At 44.3% G+C, this 16,230-nt stretch overlaps 1 protein-coding gene across 5 annotated transcripts; it reads left to right on the forward strand.

Annotated features, from left to right (window-relative positions):
* The first annotated feature begins 103 nt into the window (after nt 1-103).
* Nucleotides 104-13,191, forward strand: LOC129861024 (protein disulfide isomerase Creld1-like). 5 transcript variants are annotated; one of them, XM_055932050.1, is made up of 12 exons: nt 104-303; nt 6,677-7,061; nt 7,259-7,401; nt 7,579-7,661; nt 8,174-8,284; nt 8,425-8,516; nt 8,602-8,781; nt 8,905-9,000; nt 10,564-10,647; nt 10,758-10,853; nt 11,032-11,172; nt 11,302-13,191. In XM_055932050.1, exons 3-12 carry the CDS (start codon nt 7,285-7,287, stop codon nt 11,520-11,522), a joined length of 1,221 nt encoding a protein of 406 aa, XP_055788025.1. In that variant the 5' UTR covers nt 104-303; nt 6,677-7,061; nt 7,259-7,284; the 3' UTR covers nt 11,523-13,191. The 5 variants fall into 5 exon arrangements, with proteins under 5 accessions (XP_055788025.1, XP_055788026.1, XP_055788023.1 ...); XM_055932051.1 differs by having other exon boundaries at nt 6,677-6,785; XM_055932048.1 differs by having other exon boundaries at nt 6,677-7,401.
* Nucleotides 13,192-16,230: the final 3,039 nt, after the last annotated feature.

Genomic DNA, 16,230 nt, shown 5'->3' on the forward strand with positions numbered 1-16,230 from the left:
AAAGTCTATCAGGGCAATGACCCATTCAACTTCTTTAAAACAAGACACACCCTTCTTTGTACTCGCGGGTAATGATTGGTTGAAGACTGAAGTCCCAGTGGGATTGGGCAGTATCCTGCCAGCTGCGCCTCAGCTAAACAGAGTCTGGGAAGAAGAATCAACAAGAACCACTGCATCAGCACCGGTTAATAAATGGCACGGATGAAGAACTAAACCGGTGAAAGACCGTGAAATTGTATTAAGGTGCTGAGGACGCTCCAGTCGGTTGTCTACAAGCTGCTGAGAGTTTATAGCAAGCTAAAGGTAGGATGCAGCGCAGCATAATTTATTGGAAGCCAGCTAGCGTTAGCTGGGTAACGCTAATTTAGCTAACATTAGCTATCCATCCAGATAGATTGCTAGTTTGCCATAGCAGTGCGTTAGCTGGGTAGCTAACTAGTTATCACAGTCAATTTACTGCCATGCAATGTAGCAATAGACAAGAAGAAATAGTTAGAGTTTAGAAATAGTAGAAATAGAAATAGTCATCAATGGTTTTGATGACGTTTAAGATGGATAATCATGTCATTACTTGTACTGACCTGATTTGCCAACGGGACCTTACACTAACTAGCTAACGTTAGCTGACCACACTAGCCAGTCTAACTGATTATGAAGATGCTATTCAAAATGATGATGATCCTCATCGGACCACAGCCTAAATAGTTCAGTCAAGGCAACAATGTAGTGAGCTCCATACCTAGCTTTCTAAGAATTTAACTAGCTATGTTTTTTTGCCAGGCAGCAGAGGCAATGGAGCATAATCATCACTAGGCTTACCCATAACAGGATCCAACTAGGTTTGGATTTGTCAATGAACATTGACATTGTGAGAGATACAGGAATTCAGTGGCTCTGCGTTGTTTACTGAAACATTGATATAAATCATCCTCTTATCTTTTCACACACATTTAATCCTGCTGCTCATCATGATAATCAAATCAAATGTATTGGTCACATACACGTTTTTAGCAGATGTTATTGTGGGTGTAGTGAAATGCTTGTGCTTCTAGCTCCGACAGTGCAGTAATATCTAACAAGTAAATCTAAGTAAGGAATGGATTAAGAATATATATATATATACATATATGTCATAGCGGCATTGGACTAAGATACAGTGGCATAGTACTGAATACAGTATATACATATGAGATCGGTGATGCAATATTTACAAACAATTAAAGTGAATAAGATACCATATAATAGTATAGAGTACAGTTTATACATATGAGATGAGTAATGAAAGTCACAGAGACAATAAAGTGGCTAGTGTTTCATTTCCTTAAAGTGGCCAGTGATTCCTAATCTATGTCTATAGTCAGCAGCCTCTGATGTGCTAGAGATGGCTGTTTAACAGTCAGTGGTGTAGTATACAATATGAAATGGGTGATGCAATATGTAAACACAATTTAAATGTGACTAAGATACCGTAGAATAGTGTGAAGTGCAGTTTATACAGTTGAAGTCGGAAGTTTACATACACTTTAGCCAAATAGGATCACCACTTTATTTTAAGAATGTGAAATGTCAGAATAATAGTAGAGAGAATTATTTATTTCAGCTTTTAGTTCTTTCATCACATTCCCAGTGGGTCAGAAGTTTACTTACACTCAATTAGTATTTGGTAGCATTGCCTTTAAATTGTTTAACTTGGGTCAAACGTTTCGAGTAGCCTTCCACAAGCTTGCCACAATAAGTTGGGTGAATTTTGGCCCACTCCTCCTGACAGAGCTGGTTCATCCTTGGGAGCAATTTTCAAACGCCTGAAGGTACCACGTTCATCTGTACAAACAATAGTACGCACATGCTTTTTTAGTTCTGCCCACACATTTTCTATGTGATTGAGGTCAGGGCTTTGTGATGGCCACTCCAATAACTTGACTTTTTTGCCATTTTGCCACAACTTTGGAAGTATGCTTGGGGTCATTGTCCATTTGGAAGAGCCATTTGCGACCAAGCTTTAACTTCCTGACTGATGTCTTGAGATGTTGCTTCAATATATCCACATCATTTTACTCCTCATGATGCCATCTATTTTGTGATGTGCACCAGTCCCTCCTGCAGCAAAGCCAAACAGTTCTATTTTTGTTTCATCAGACCAGAGAACATTTCTCCAAAAAGTACGATCTTTGTTCCCATGTACAGTTGCAAACCGTAGTCTGGCTTTTTTTATGCCGGTTTTGGAGCAGTGGCTTCTTCCTTGCTAAGCGGCCTTTCAGGTTATGTCACTATATGACTCGTTTTACTGTGGATATAGATACTTTTGTACCTGTTTCCTCCAGCATTTTCACAAGGTCCTTTGCTGCTGTTCTGGGATTGATTTGCACTTTTCGCACCAAAGTACGTTAAACACTAGGAGACAGAACGCGTCTCCTTCCTGAGCAGTATGACGGCTGCGTGGTCCCATGGTGTTTATTATTGTGTACTATTGTTTGTACAGATGAACGTGGTACCTTCAGGCGTTTGGAAATGAATCCCAAGGATGAACCAGACTTGTGAAGGTCTAAAAATGTTTTTCTGATGTCGGCTGATTTCTTTTGATTTTCCCATGATGTCAAGCAAAGAGGCACTGAGTTTGAAGGTAGGCCTTGAAATACATCCACAGATACACCTCCAATTGACTCAAATGATGTCAATTAGCCTATCAGAAGCTTCTAAAAGAAGCTTCCACTGGGGCGGCAGGTAGCCTAGTGGTAGCGTTGGGACTAGTAACCGAAAGGTTGCAAGATCGAATCCCCGAGCTGAGAAGGTAAAAATATGTCCTTCTGCCCCTGAACAAGGCAGTTAACCCACTGTTCCTAGGCCATCATTGAAAATAAGAATTTGTACTTAACTGACTTGCCTAGTTAAATAAAGGAAAAATAAAAAATAAATAAAGCCTTGACATCATTTTCTGGAATTTTCCAAGCTGTTTAAAGGCACAGTCAACTTAATGTATGTAAACCTCTGACCCATTGGAATTGTGATACAGTGAAATAATCTGTCTGTAAACAATTGTTGGAAAAATTACTTTTCATGCACAAGGTAGATGTCCTAACCGACTTGCCAAAACTATAGTTTGTTAACAAGAAATTTGTGGAGTGGTTGGAAAAACTAGTTTTAATGACTCCGACCTAAGTGTATGTAAATTTCCGACTTCAACTGTACATGAGTCATGCTAGATACGGAACATTATTAAAGTGACTAGTGATTCATTTCCTTAAAGTGGCCAGTGATTCCTAATCTATGTCTACAGGCAGCTGCCTCTGATGTGCTGGAGATGGCTGTTTAGCAGTCTGATGGCCTTGAGATAGAAGCTGTTTTTCAGCTTCTATCTCTCGGTCCCAGCTTTGATGCACCTGTACTGACCTCGCCTTCTTGATGATAGCGGGGTGAACAGGCAGTGGCTCGGGTGGTTGATGATAATGTAATGTGTTGGGCGGACTGCACCCCCCTCTGGAGAGCTTTGCGGTTGTGGGCGGTGCAGTTGCTGTACCAGGTGGTGAAACAGCCTGACAGGATGTTCTCAATTGTGCATCTGTAAAAGGTTGTGAGGGTTTTAGATGTTAAGCCAAATGTCTTTAGCCTCCTGAGGTTGAAGAGGCGCTGTTGTGCCGCCTTCACCACACTATCTGTGTGGGTGGACCATTTCAGTTTGTGATGTGTGATGTGTACGCTGAGGAACTTGAAGCTTTCCACCTTCTCCACTGTGGTCCCGTCGATGTGGATAGGGGGGTGCTCCTTCTGATGTTTCCTGAAGTCCAAGATCATCTCCTTAGTTTTGTTGACGTTGAGTGAGAGGTTATTTTCCTGGCACCACACTCCCAGAGCCCTCACCTCCTCCCTGTAGGCTGTCTCATCGTTGTTGGTAATTGGTAATCAAGCCTACTACTGTTGTCATCTGGAAACTTGATGATTGAGTTGGAGGCGTTGTTGGCCACGCAGTCATGGGTGAACAGGGAGTACAGGATGGGGCTGAGCACGCACCCTTGTGGGACCCCAGTGTTGAGGATCAGCGAAGAGGAGATGTTGTTTCTAGAGGTCGACCGATTATGATTTTTCAACGCCGATACCGATTATTGGATGACCAAAAAAAAACGATACCGATTTAATCGGCTGATTTAGAAAAATAAAATAAAAATAAAAAAAGTATTTATTTGTAATAATGACAATTACAACAATACTGAATGAACACTTATTTTAACTTAATATAATACATCAATACAATAAATGTAGCCTCAAATAAATAATGAAACATGTTAAATTTGGTTTAAATAATGCAAAAACAAAGTGTTGGAGAAGAAAGTAAAAGTGCAATATGTGCCATGTAAGAAAGCTAATGTTTAAGTTCCTTGCTCAGAACATGAGAACATATGAAAGCTGGTGGTTCCTTTTAACATGAGTCTTTAATATTCCCAGGTAAGAAGTTTTAGGTTGTAGTTATTATAGGAATTATAGAACTATTTCTCTCTATACCATTTGTATTTCATTAACCATTGGATGTTCTTATAGGCACTTTAGTATTGCCAGTGTAACAGTATAGCTTCCGTCCCTCTCCTCGCTCCTACTTGGGCTCGAACCAGGAACACATCGACAACAGCCACCCTCGAAGCAGCGTTACCCATGCAGAGCAAGGGGAACAACCACTCCAAGTCTCAGAGCGAGTGACGTTTGAAACGCTATTAGCGCGCACCCCGCTAACTAGCTAGCCATTTCACATCGGGTACACCAGCCTAATCTCGGGAGTTGATAGGCTTGAAGTCATAAACAGCGCAATGCTTGAAGCACAGCGACGAGCTGCTGGCAAAACGCACGAAAGTGCTGTTTGAATGAATGCTTACGAGCCTGCTGGTGCCTACCACCGCTCAGTCAGACTGCTCTATCAAATCATAGACTTAATTATAACATAATACCACACAGAAATACGAGCCTTAGGTCATTAATATGGTCGAATCCAGAAACTATCATCTCGAAAACAAAACGTTTATTCTTTCAGTGAAATACGTAAACGGTCCGTATTTTATCTAACGGGTGGCATCCATAAGTCTAAATATTGCTGTTACATTGTACAACCTTCAATGTTATGTCATAATTACATAAAATTCTGGCAAATTAGGCGGCCCAAACTGTTGCATATACGCTGACTCTGCGTGCAATGAACGCAAGATTAATATTGCCTGCTAACCTGGATTTCTTTTAGCTAAATATGCAGGTTTAAAAATATATACTTCTGTGTATTGATTTTAAGAAAGGCATTGATGTTTATGGTTAGGTACACATTGGAGCAACGACAGTCCTTTATCACGAATACGCACCGCATCGATTATATGCAAACTAGTAATATCATCAACCATGTGTAGTTAACTAGTGATTATGATTGATTGATTGTTTTTTATAAGATAAGTTTAATGCTAGCTAGCAACTTACCTTGGCTTACTGCATTCGCGTAACAGGCAGGCTCCTTGTGGAGTGCAATGTAATCAGGTGGTTAGAGCGTTGGACTAGTTAACTGTAAGGTTGCAAGATTGTATCCCCGAGCTGACAAGGTAAAAATCTGTCGTTCTGCCCTTGAACAAGGCAGTTAACCCACCGTTCCTTGGCCGTCCTTGAAAATAAGAATGTGTTCTTAACTGACTTGCCTAGTTCAATAAAGATTAAATAAAGGTGTAAAAAAAATATCTTAAATAAAAATCGGCCAAATCTGTGTCCTAATTAATCGGCCATTCCGATTAATCGGTCGATCTCTAGTTGTTTCCTACCTTCACTACCTGGGGCAACTCGTCAGGAAGTCCAGGACCCAGTTACACAGGGCGGGGTTCAGATCTTTTTTTGTGGATCTATTGGGGCGGTAAGCAAATTGAAGAGGGTCTAGGGTGGCAGGTAAGGTGGAGGTGATATGATCCTTGACTAGTCTCTCAAAGCACTTCATGATGACAGAGGTGAGTGCTACGGGGCGATAGTCATTTAGTTCATTTACCTTTGTCCCTGTCCCTAAGAAAGCAATGGTGGCCATCTTGAAGCATGTGGGGACAACAGACTGGGATAGGGAGAGATTGAATATAGCTGTGAACAAACCAGCCACCTGGTCTGCGCATGCTGTGAGGACGCGGCTAGGGATGCCTTCTGGGCCGGCAGCCTTGCGAGGGTTATCCCGCTTAAATGTCCTACTCACGTCGGCCAGGGAGAAGGAGAGCCCACAGTCCTTGATAGCGGGCCGCGTCGGAGGCACTGTATTATCCTCAAAGCAAGTGAAGAAGGTATTCAGTCTGTCCGGAAGCAGGATGTCGGTGTCTGTGACGTGGCTGGTTTTCTTTTTATAATCCGTGATTATCTGTAGACCCTGCCACATATGTCTCGTGTCTGAGCCGTTGAACTGGGACTCAACTTTGTCCCTATACTGGCGTTTACCCTGCTTGATTGCTTTGCAGAGGGAATAACTACACTGTTTGTATTCTTCTATATTTCCAGTCTTCTTGCCCTGGTTAAATGTGGTGGTTCGCTTTCAGTTTTGTGTGAATGCTGCCGTACAGTATGATGGTGCCGACGAAGATGGCAGCATCGCGACTAGCTCTTATGCAACTCTGCAGTATTTTTTTGGTTCATGTACATTTTTTTTACCGTTATTAGCTCAGGAATTGTTTTGTCTCATTACATACAGCCAGGAAGAACTGTTGGATATTAGAGAGGCGGTAACTCACCAGAACTTCCAGCGTTACGACCAGGATTACGACTTCAGGCTGACCCAAAACAACGCTGGTGGAGAAGAGGTACTTGAGGCGGTTTTCTGGTCCAACTTAGGAAGCGTGCACGCCACCCACTGCTCACAAGTATTTTACTCGCTAATGTCCAATCTCTGGATAATAAAGTTGATGAGCTCAAGACGAGAGTAGCTTTTCAGAGAGACACCAGGGATTGTAACATACTCTGCTTCACGGAAACATGGCTCTCTCGAGATACACTGTCTGACTCTGTAAAGCCAGTTGGGTTCTCAGTACATCCCACCGACAGGAACAAACATCTCTCCAGGAAGCAGAAGGGTGGAGGTATATGTTTTATGATTAACTACTTATGGTGTAACTGTGATAACATACAGGAACTCAAGTCCTTCTGTTCACCCGACCTAGAATATCTCACAATCAAATGCCGACTGTCCTATCTCCCGAGATAATTTATCATCATCAATAATAGCCACAGCGGTCTATGATCCTGCTCTGTCTGAATCCCCTGTCTCTGTTCTCAGTGGCTGAGTGGTAGGTAGTCCAAGCCATGTGGTGGTCGTGGCCCCTGCTCCCTGCCCTGGTACTCTTCTCTGTGCTGTCTGTGGTACGAGTACAGACTGCACCATGTCAGACCTGCCGCAAACTAACTGACAGCTTCATTAAGGTAGGAGTCTCTATCTCTGTCTCTCTCATTCCCTCAGTCTGTTGATTAGTTTGTCGGTCATCTCGGTATCTCTTTTGCTTATTGCTTATGTTTCGGTCAGTAGCTGCCATTTTACTCTCCTTGCTGTTCTGTTTCTGTCTTCACCTGGTGGTCTTTTATTAAAACAATTTTTTTCAGGGCCTGGAGAAAACATCCAATAAAAACTTTGGAGGTGGGAACACTGCTTGGGAGGAGGAGAAGCTGGCTAAATATGCGCGCAGGTACTTATGGCCCCACTAGGCCTGTCACTAGAATCTCCACAAATATCCAGTCATAGGACCTGCAGTTTTTGGGACTTGCAGTCTTTAAGACCTGGAGTCTAACATCTGCGTTTACATAGAGGAAAGCCCACAAGGCCTGTTAATCCCTGACAAGCCTTAGCATGTTGTTGAGTGGCCAATGCACCTTTATTGTGTTGCTATGAAGGCTTGTTACCTGATGCCTCTGACCTGAATTGGACTCCTCATGACTGAGCCAAGGCAATGCTGAACCAGTACAGTACTGACAAGACTAGGGCTCTACACCCCATATGTCCTTACACAATATGACAGCCTCTCAAAACTAGGCCACACTGTGTGTGTCTGAGTGTGAGAGTGAGCGAGCGTGTGTCGGAGATCCTCCTAGAGTGCATAATGGAGAATAGGAGGGTGTATTTGTTTTCTCTGTGCTCTGTTCTCTAGTGAAGTGTTCCACATTACTCACGTCTCCTCTCCTCCTGGTTCCTGGTTCTCAGTGAGACCAGGCTGCTGGAGATAGTGGAGGCAGCATGTGAGAAATCTGACTTTGACTGTAACAAACTGCTGGAGCAGTTAGAGGACCAAGTGGAGACATGGTGGTTCCACCGGTATGTGTGTCTGATCATGTAAATGTGGTATATGTATAATCAGTTTTGTCTTACTGTTTACACACCTGTGTATTATATTGTTATGTGTGTGTGTCCTTCCCCTCTCATCACTGACCTTGTGATTGTCTCTGTGTGTGTAGGCGGCAGGAGGCTCCAGATCTATTTGAGTGGCTGTGTATAGAGGAGCTCCGACTCTGCTGCCCCCCAGGACGCTTTGGCCCAGACTGCAAAGGTATTGAACACACACACACACACACACCCACAATAGTTCTCTCTCTGTTGTCACATTATTAACCCTGTGTGTTGTTGTGCTGCAGAGTGTCTGTCCGGTCCTGGAGGTGTGTGTGGTGGTCTGGGTCGCTGTGAGGGAGAGGGTACCCGTCTGGGAGATGGAGAGTGTGTGTGTGATCCGGGGTACTTTGGTCAGCTGTGTCAGAGCTGTGCAGATGGCTACTACAGAGAGAAGAGCTCCAATCACAGCACACCAGCCTGTGCAGGTACCCAGTCAGAAACAGTTTTGCCTGTCTGATCATGAATCAGACAGCCTGGCTTATTCTCAACCAATCTCATGTAGAAGTCTCACAGACCAATCATTTCTCCTCTGTGTGTGATGTCTGTAGCATGCTACCACTCCTGTAAAAAATGCTCAGGGCCAGAGGACTACAAATGTGTGGACTGCAAACCTGGGTGGATCCTCCATGACAACAAGTGTGTTGGTGAGTATTTGGCTTTTGTGTGTGTATTTGAGAGAGCATGTGTCTTCTGTTAGTTTTCTTACTTTGTATCTGTGTTTGTAATGGAGAAATTAAATTTCAGTTACAAGTAATTATTAACACGATGCTTTGTGACACTCATTTGGGTACAGGTTGATGGTCACTAGACTTGGTGTACAGGTTGATGGTCACTAGATTTGGTGTGCAGGTTGATGGTCACTACACTTGGTGTGCAGGTTGATGGTCACTAGACTTGGTGTACAGGTTGATGGTCACTAGACTTGGTGTACAGGTTGATGGTCACTAGACTTGGTATACAGGTTGATGGTCACTAGACATGGTGTGCAGGTTGATGGTCACTAGACTTGGTGTACAGGTTGATGGTCACTACACTTGGTGTACAGGTTGATGGTCACTACACTTGGTGTACAAGTTGATGGTCACTAGACTTGGTGTACAGGTTGATGGTCATTAGACTTGGTGTACAGGTTGATGGTCACTAGACTTGGTGTGCAGGTTGATGGTCACTAGACTTGGTGTGCAGGTTGATGGTCACTAGACTTGGTGTGCAGGTTGATGGTCACTATAATTGGTGTGCAGGTTGATGGTCACTAGACTTGGTGTGCAGGTTGATGGTCACTAGACTTGGTGTGCAGGTTGATGGTCACTAGACTTGGTGTACAGGTTGATGGTCACTAGACTTGGTGTACAGGTTGATGGTCACTAGACTTGGTGTGCAGGTTGATGGTCACTAGACTTGGTGTGCAGGTTGATGGTCACTAGACTTGGTGTGCAGGTTGATGGTCACTAGACTTGGTGTGCAGGTTGATGGTCACTAGACTTGGTGTACAGGTTGATGGTCACTAGACTTGGTGTACAGGTTGATGGTCACTAGACTTGGTGTACAGGTTGATGGTCACTAGACTTGGTGTAAAGGTTGATGGTCACTAGACTTGGTGTGCAGGTTGATGGTCACTAGACTTGGTGTGCAGGTTGATGGTCACTAGACTTGGTGTACAGGTTGATGGTCACTAGACTTGGTGTACAGGTTGATGGTCACTAGACTTGGTGTGCAGGTTGATGGTCACTAGACTTGGTGTGCAGGTTGATGGTCACTAGACTTGGTGTGCAGGTTGATGGTCACTAGACTTGGTGTACAGGTTGATGGTCACTAGACTTGGTGTACAGGTTGATGGTCACTAGACTTGGTGTACAGGTTGATGGTCACTAGACTTGGTACTAAATGTTATGGATTGTTCTCATATCTGGAGGTAAAAGGACCGAGGACACTGATTGTTGTTGGATTCTGTGATTCTGTGACACTGATTCAAGCCTGTTAGTGGGTGTTTTCAGAACATTGGTGCTGTGAGAATAGATTAGAATATAAGGGTCTGCTTAGAGAAGACAAGTTAGACATGGTCTCTTTCTGTGCTGGAGGTGTCTCCCTGTTGCAACTTGTATTAAACCAGATTGATTTTGATTGACTTCATCTGTGACTGCTCTTCTTTTTTTTCACCTTAAATCCCTACTACAGTGTTTAACTCCTGTTGTGCATGTTGTTTCTAGACACTGATGAGTGCGGCACAGAGCTGGCTCGATGTCTCTCCAACACATATTGCCACAACACAGATGGATCGTACGAGTGCAGAGGTACTGTAGGCTCTCCCTCTACTATCTGCTAGTAACAGAGTAATGATGGTTTGTGTTGTTGGTAAACCTGTGTTCTGACCCAGACCTCTGTTCTCTTTCCTCTGTGCCAGGCTGTGACCAGGCATGTGTGGGCTGTATGGGCAGTGGTCCTGCCCGCTGTAAGAAATGTGCTAGGGGATACAAGCTCAGAGGAGCCAAATGTCTTGGTGAGGGAACGCGGCTGTGTTTACATTTGTTTGTGTGGTTCTCTTTTACTGTCTATAGATGGTTTGGCCAATCAGATGAACCTTTTGTTAAAGTAGTCTGACTACTTACTTGTAGTGTACATCTGTCTCTGTCTTGGAATGGGTGTCACTCTGTCCATGTTCTCTCTCTCCCTCCTAGATGTGAATGAGTGTAGTGAGAGGGCGATAGCGTGTCCAGGGCTGAATGAGGCTTGTTTCAATGAAGAGGGCTCCTTCCGCTGTGAATGTGCTGACGGCTTCATCCGAAGGGACAGCATCTGTGTGGAGAACCAGCCTTACAGTAGGACGCGCGAGCACCCTTGATAGTTCTCTCTACTTGGCACACTCCTATATACACAGCACCTCTCTCTCTCTCTCTCTCTCTCTCTCTCTCTCTCTCTCTCTCTCTCTCTCTCTCTCTCCCCATCAGGTGGTCCAGAGAAGGGCCTGTTTGATGACATGACTGATGACGAGGTACTTGTCCTGCAGCAGATGTTCTTTGGCGTGGTCATCTGTGCCCTAGCAACGCTTGCCGCCAAGGGTGACATGGTCTTCACCGCCATTTTCATCGGGGGCGTTGCCGCCATGGCCGGATACTGGCTATCAGAGAAGGGTGATCGCATGCTGGACGGCTTCCTGAAGGGACGCTAGCCTATCAGGAGCCAGGGATACGGGAAAGAGGAAGGAACTCATTGAATGCAAGCCGATGCGGGCGACAAAGACTGCGGGTGTGACGGCTACAGGAATGCTAGCCATTCAGGGATGTACTATACTACTTTGGGGTGGTAGGGGTTAGGGTGAGAGAAGAGGGGTCCTAAAGGAAGCCTTGAAAGGCCTGGGATTATTGTGGGTCTTCTGGAATATGAACTTTCCAAATGTTAGAGGGAGGTGAATAAGAGAACATGGAGCTCAGAGGAAGGTCAAATCAGAGAGCTCAATGGCGGGAGTGAATATAGAAGAAGACCAGGTACTACTTGATCCAAAAACACTGAGAAACACTAAGGAGACTGGAGTGTCTGTCTGCACTGATATGGGAGACAAAACCCAACCCTCTTGCCTCGACTCTGGGGTAGGAAAGGGACGGAGTGGGGGTAGGATAAGCCCACTACTGATTGTTACCAAGTTATTATGCATTTGTATCTTCCACTGGGCAAAATTTTGCTCCAAAATTATATATGGCTCAAAACCAGGTCGCAGGTTCGAATTCTCAAGCCGACTAGGTGAAAAATCTGTCAATGTGCCCCCGAGCAAGGCCCTTAACCCTAATTGCTCCTCTAAAATGCTCTGGATAGGAGTGTTTGCTAATTGACTAAAATGTCAATGTTTGTCCATTTCCATTCATCACAAATCAAACTTCTTAGGCACCCCTTACCTCATCAGCATCTCCTGTTCATAATTTCACCTTTTACTGAGGAACAGAGGGTGTTCCCGTGGTGATGTGAGATGGGATTGTCATTGGGGCTTTGCACTGAAGGCTGCTGCTATGGTGGACTTGTTAAGGAAAGAACTGATGTATCCTGTTGCGCCAGTTGAATTCCATCCAATGTTAAAACACTATTTATAATCCTGTTCATATTATGACTGTATTTATCTGTGTTTTTGCACAGACAGATTCTTGCTGTATGAATGCACGAGAAAAGGATCTGAGAAAGGCTATACTGTACTGTATGTATTATCCTATGATTGGCATGGAAGACTTTATAGAGCTGCTTGTTTCCCTCTAAACTGTACAACCAGGATACAAGGATAATCACTACTGCTTCACCAGCCCCTAAACCTACTGCCTGAGTATGTGAGAGTAAAATACTCTAGTCCTATTGAAGATGTCTCCCATTTCATTGTTTTGCAATAGGTCCTTTCTAAAAAAAATATTATTATTATTTTTTTTAAATGTTTTGTTTGTTTTTAGCAAAGACCTTTTATGAGTTTTATTCTGCATCTGTTTGGTGTGTGTGTCTGTGATACATTGAGTTTGATCAGCACAAGGTAATATGGGGTACTGTACAATGAAATGCACAAGTGTATTTTATCAGAGGTGTCAACATTTTACAGTTGAAGCAACTAAATGATATCTGATCAATCATATCCCTCCACATTATTCCCCCCTCATCCTCAGTAGCTACTAGATCTAGCACAATTGTTATTCAAATGATCCATCTTTTTTCATTTTCAACCTTCCAGATGTTGTTTTCAATAATATCCATTTTAAGTGTTAATAATCATGTCCTTTGGTTAAATAACGTGTGTGTGTGTGTGTTAGGCCTACATTTCAACTGCAGTTCTTTGCATTATGATCATTATTAAAAAGGAAAAATTCTGAGTTTAGTGTTCTATTTTTAGCTTTCCAATAACCTCTCTTACCATTATTTTGACATGCTGTTGAAATAAATGTAATTTGAACTCATGCTGCTCATTGCTGAAGACCTTAATAAAATACTGCCGTTGCATGGAGACGATAGATTAAAGCCATTCAAGGAAACAGATACTGGAGAAACTCCCTAGAATGCTAGCTATGTAAGACACGCCGCTCCAGTTAATTGTGGTTGTGGCACAGCAGTTCTCTCTCCATCGGGATCTCCAGAGAGCGTGTCAATGTCCTGTCCCTCTAGCTATGCTCCATCAGCTGCGCACACACACACACGAAAGAGGAGTGTATATATATATATAAGTACAACATCTCACATTAGGAATAAGTGCGTGGGTGTGTGTATTACCCTCTTATTCTCATCGCTGTACTAACTCCTCTTCTGTATTGTATCCTTTGCTCTCTCTGACTGGACAGAGCCAAGCGATCCACATCCCATAAAAACTCTGCCTTCTCTGCCTTCCTGGCCAGCTGCAGCATCAGCCCCCTTCTCCTCTATTTGTCTCTTCAGCTGCTCACATACCTCCTTCCTGGAAAATAGAGAGACAGAGAGATACATAAACAATATGACAGAAGCTCAGCTAGGTATAGGAGGGAAAGGAATAATTCAGACGAGGATGCTTTTACCTGTACTCTCAGAGCAGGTTCTGTAGAATGGCTTCTGCCACACCTAGTGATACCTAACGAAGCCCCAGAGAAACATTTATTCATCAAATCAATTTTTATTTGTCACATGCGCCGAATACAACAGGTGTAGCCCTTACAGTGAAATTTACTTACTTACAAGCCTTTAACCTACAATGCTTTAAGAAGTTAAGAAAAAAAGTTAAATAGAAAATAAAAGTAACAAATAATTAAACAGCAGCAGTAAAATAACAATAGCGAGGCTATATACAGGGGGTACCGGTACAGAGTCAATGTGCGGGGGCAACGGTTAATCAAGGTAATTGAGGTAATATGTACATGTAGGTAGAGTTAAAGTGACTATGCATTGACAATAAACAGAGTAGCAGCAGCGTAAAAGAGGAGTCTGGGTAGCCCTTTGATTAGCTCTTCAGGAGTCTTATGGCTTGGGGGTAGAAGCTGTTAAGAAGCCTTTTGGACCTCGTCTTGGCTCTCCGGTACTGCTTGCCGTGCGGTAGCAGAGAGAACAGTCTATGACTAGGGTGGCTGGAGTCATTGACAATTTTTAGGGCGTTCCTCTGACACTGCCTGGTATAGAGGTCCTGGATGGCAGGAAGCTTGGCCCCAGTCATGTGCCTTGCGGTTGAAGGCCGAGCAGTTGCCATACCAGGCAGTGATGCAACCGGTCAGGATGCTCTCGATGTTGCAGCTGTAGAACCTTTTTAGGATCTGAGGACCCATGCCAAAGCTTTTCAGTATCCTGAGGCGGAATAGGCTTTGTCGTGCCCTCTTCACGACTGCCTTAGTGTGTTTGGACCATGATAGTTTGTTGGTGATGTGGACACCAAAGCACTTGAAGCTCTCAACCTGCTCCACTGCAGCCTCGTCGATGAGAATGGGGGCGTGCTCGGTCCTCCTTTTCCTGTAGTCCACAATCATCTCCTTTGACTTGATCACGTTGAGGGAGAGGTTGTTGTCCTGGCACCACATGGCTAGGTCTCTGATCTCATCCCTATAGTCTGTCTCATCGTTGTTGGTGATCAGGCCTACCACTGTTGTGTCATCGGCAAGCTTGATGATGGTGTTGGAGTTGTGCCTGGTCATGCAGTCATGAGTGAACAGGGCGTACAGGAACGGACTGAGCACGCACCTCTGAGGGGCCACCGTGTTGAGGATCAGCGTGGTGGATGTGTTGTTACCTACCCTTACCACCTGGGGGCGGCCTGTCCGGAAGTCCAGGATCCAGTTGCAGAGGGAGGTGTTTAGTCCCAGGCTCCTTAGCTTAGTGATGAGCTTTGAGGGCACTATGGTTTTGACACTGAGCTGTAGTCAATGAATAGCATTCTCACATAGGTGTTCCTTTTGTCCAGGTTGGAAGGGGCAGTGTTAAGTGCAATAGAGATTGTATCATCTGTGGATCTGTTGGGGCGGTATGCAAATTGGAGTGGGTCTAGGGTTTCTGGGATAATGGTGTTGATGTGAGCCATGACCAGCCTTTCAAAGCATTTCATGGCTACAGACGTGAGTGCTACAAGTCAGTAGTCATTTAGGCAGGTTACCTTAGTGTTCTTGGGCACAGGGACTATGGTGGTCTGCTTGAAACATGTTGGTATTACAGACTCAGTCAGGGACAGGTTGAAAATGTCAGTGAAGACACTTGCCAGTTGGTCAGTGCATGCTCGGAGTACACGTCCTCGTAATCTGTCTGGCACTGCGGCCTTGTGAATGTTGACCTGTGTAAAGGTCTTACTCACATCGGCTACGGAGAGCGTGATTACATAGTCTTCCGGAACACCTGTTACTTGCCTCGAAGCGAGCGTAGAAGTAATTTAGCTCGTCTGGTAGACTCGTGTCAATGGGCAGCTCGCGGCTGTGCTTCCCTTTGTAGTCTGTAAAAGTTTACAAGCCCTGCCACATCCGACAAGTATTGGAGCCGGTGTAGTACAGCAGAAATGTGCCATTTTCATATCAGTTTCGGGCTTATGTTTTACTACTGGGCAAACTCTCCTGTAGTGCTCCTTTCTGTGCATGACTAGTGCCCTCTGGTGGTTGTGGTGATGCACATCAGGGGTCTCCAGGCAGACCGTCCGCCTACGGACCAGAGGGGTTACAGTCTGGGGACAAACTGCCGTCCAGATTGGAAGCTTTCACACAAAAGCAGACTAAAATAATTTAAACTCTTGAATTTGCTGTATCTTGGAGTCAATTCACACCAGGCTGACTCTCAGTGCTGCAGAGGCAGGTCAGATGATGGGCAATGTCAGGGGAGTGACCACATGGTAGCGACTTTGTAGGACAGGTGTGCATCGAGGAATAGACACAGGTGTGGAATTCTGGTGAACAGCAGCTGTAGTGATGTTTAGAAACATA

The sequence above is a fragment of the Salvelinus fontinalis genome, chromosome 8, assembly GCF_029448725.1.
Source record: "Salvelinus fontinalis isolate EN_2023a chromosome 8, ASM2944872v1, whole genome shotgun sequence".
Classification (NCBI taxonomy): Eukaryota; Metazoa; Chordata; class Actinopteri; order Salmoniformes; family Salmonidae; genus Salvelinus; species Salvelinus fontinalis.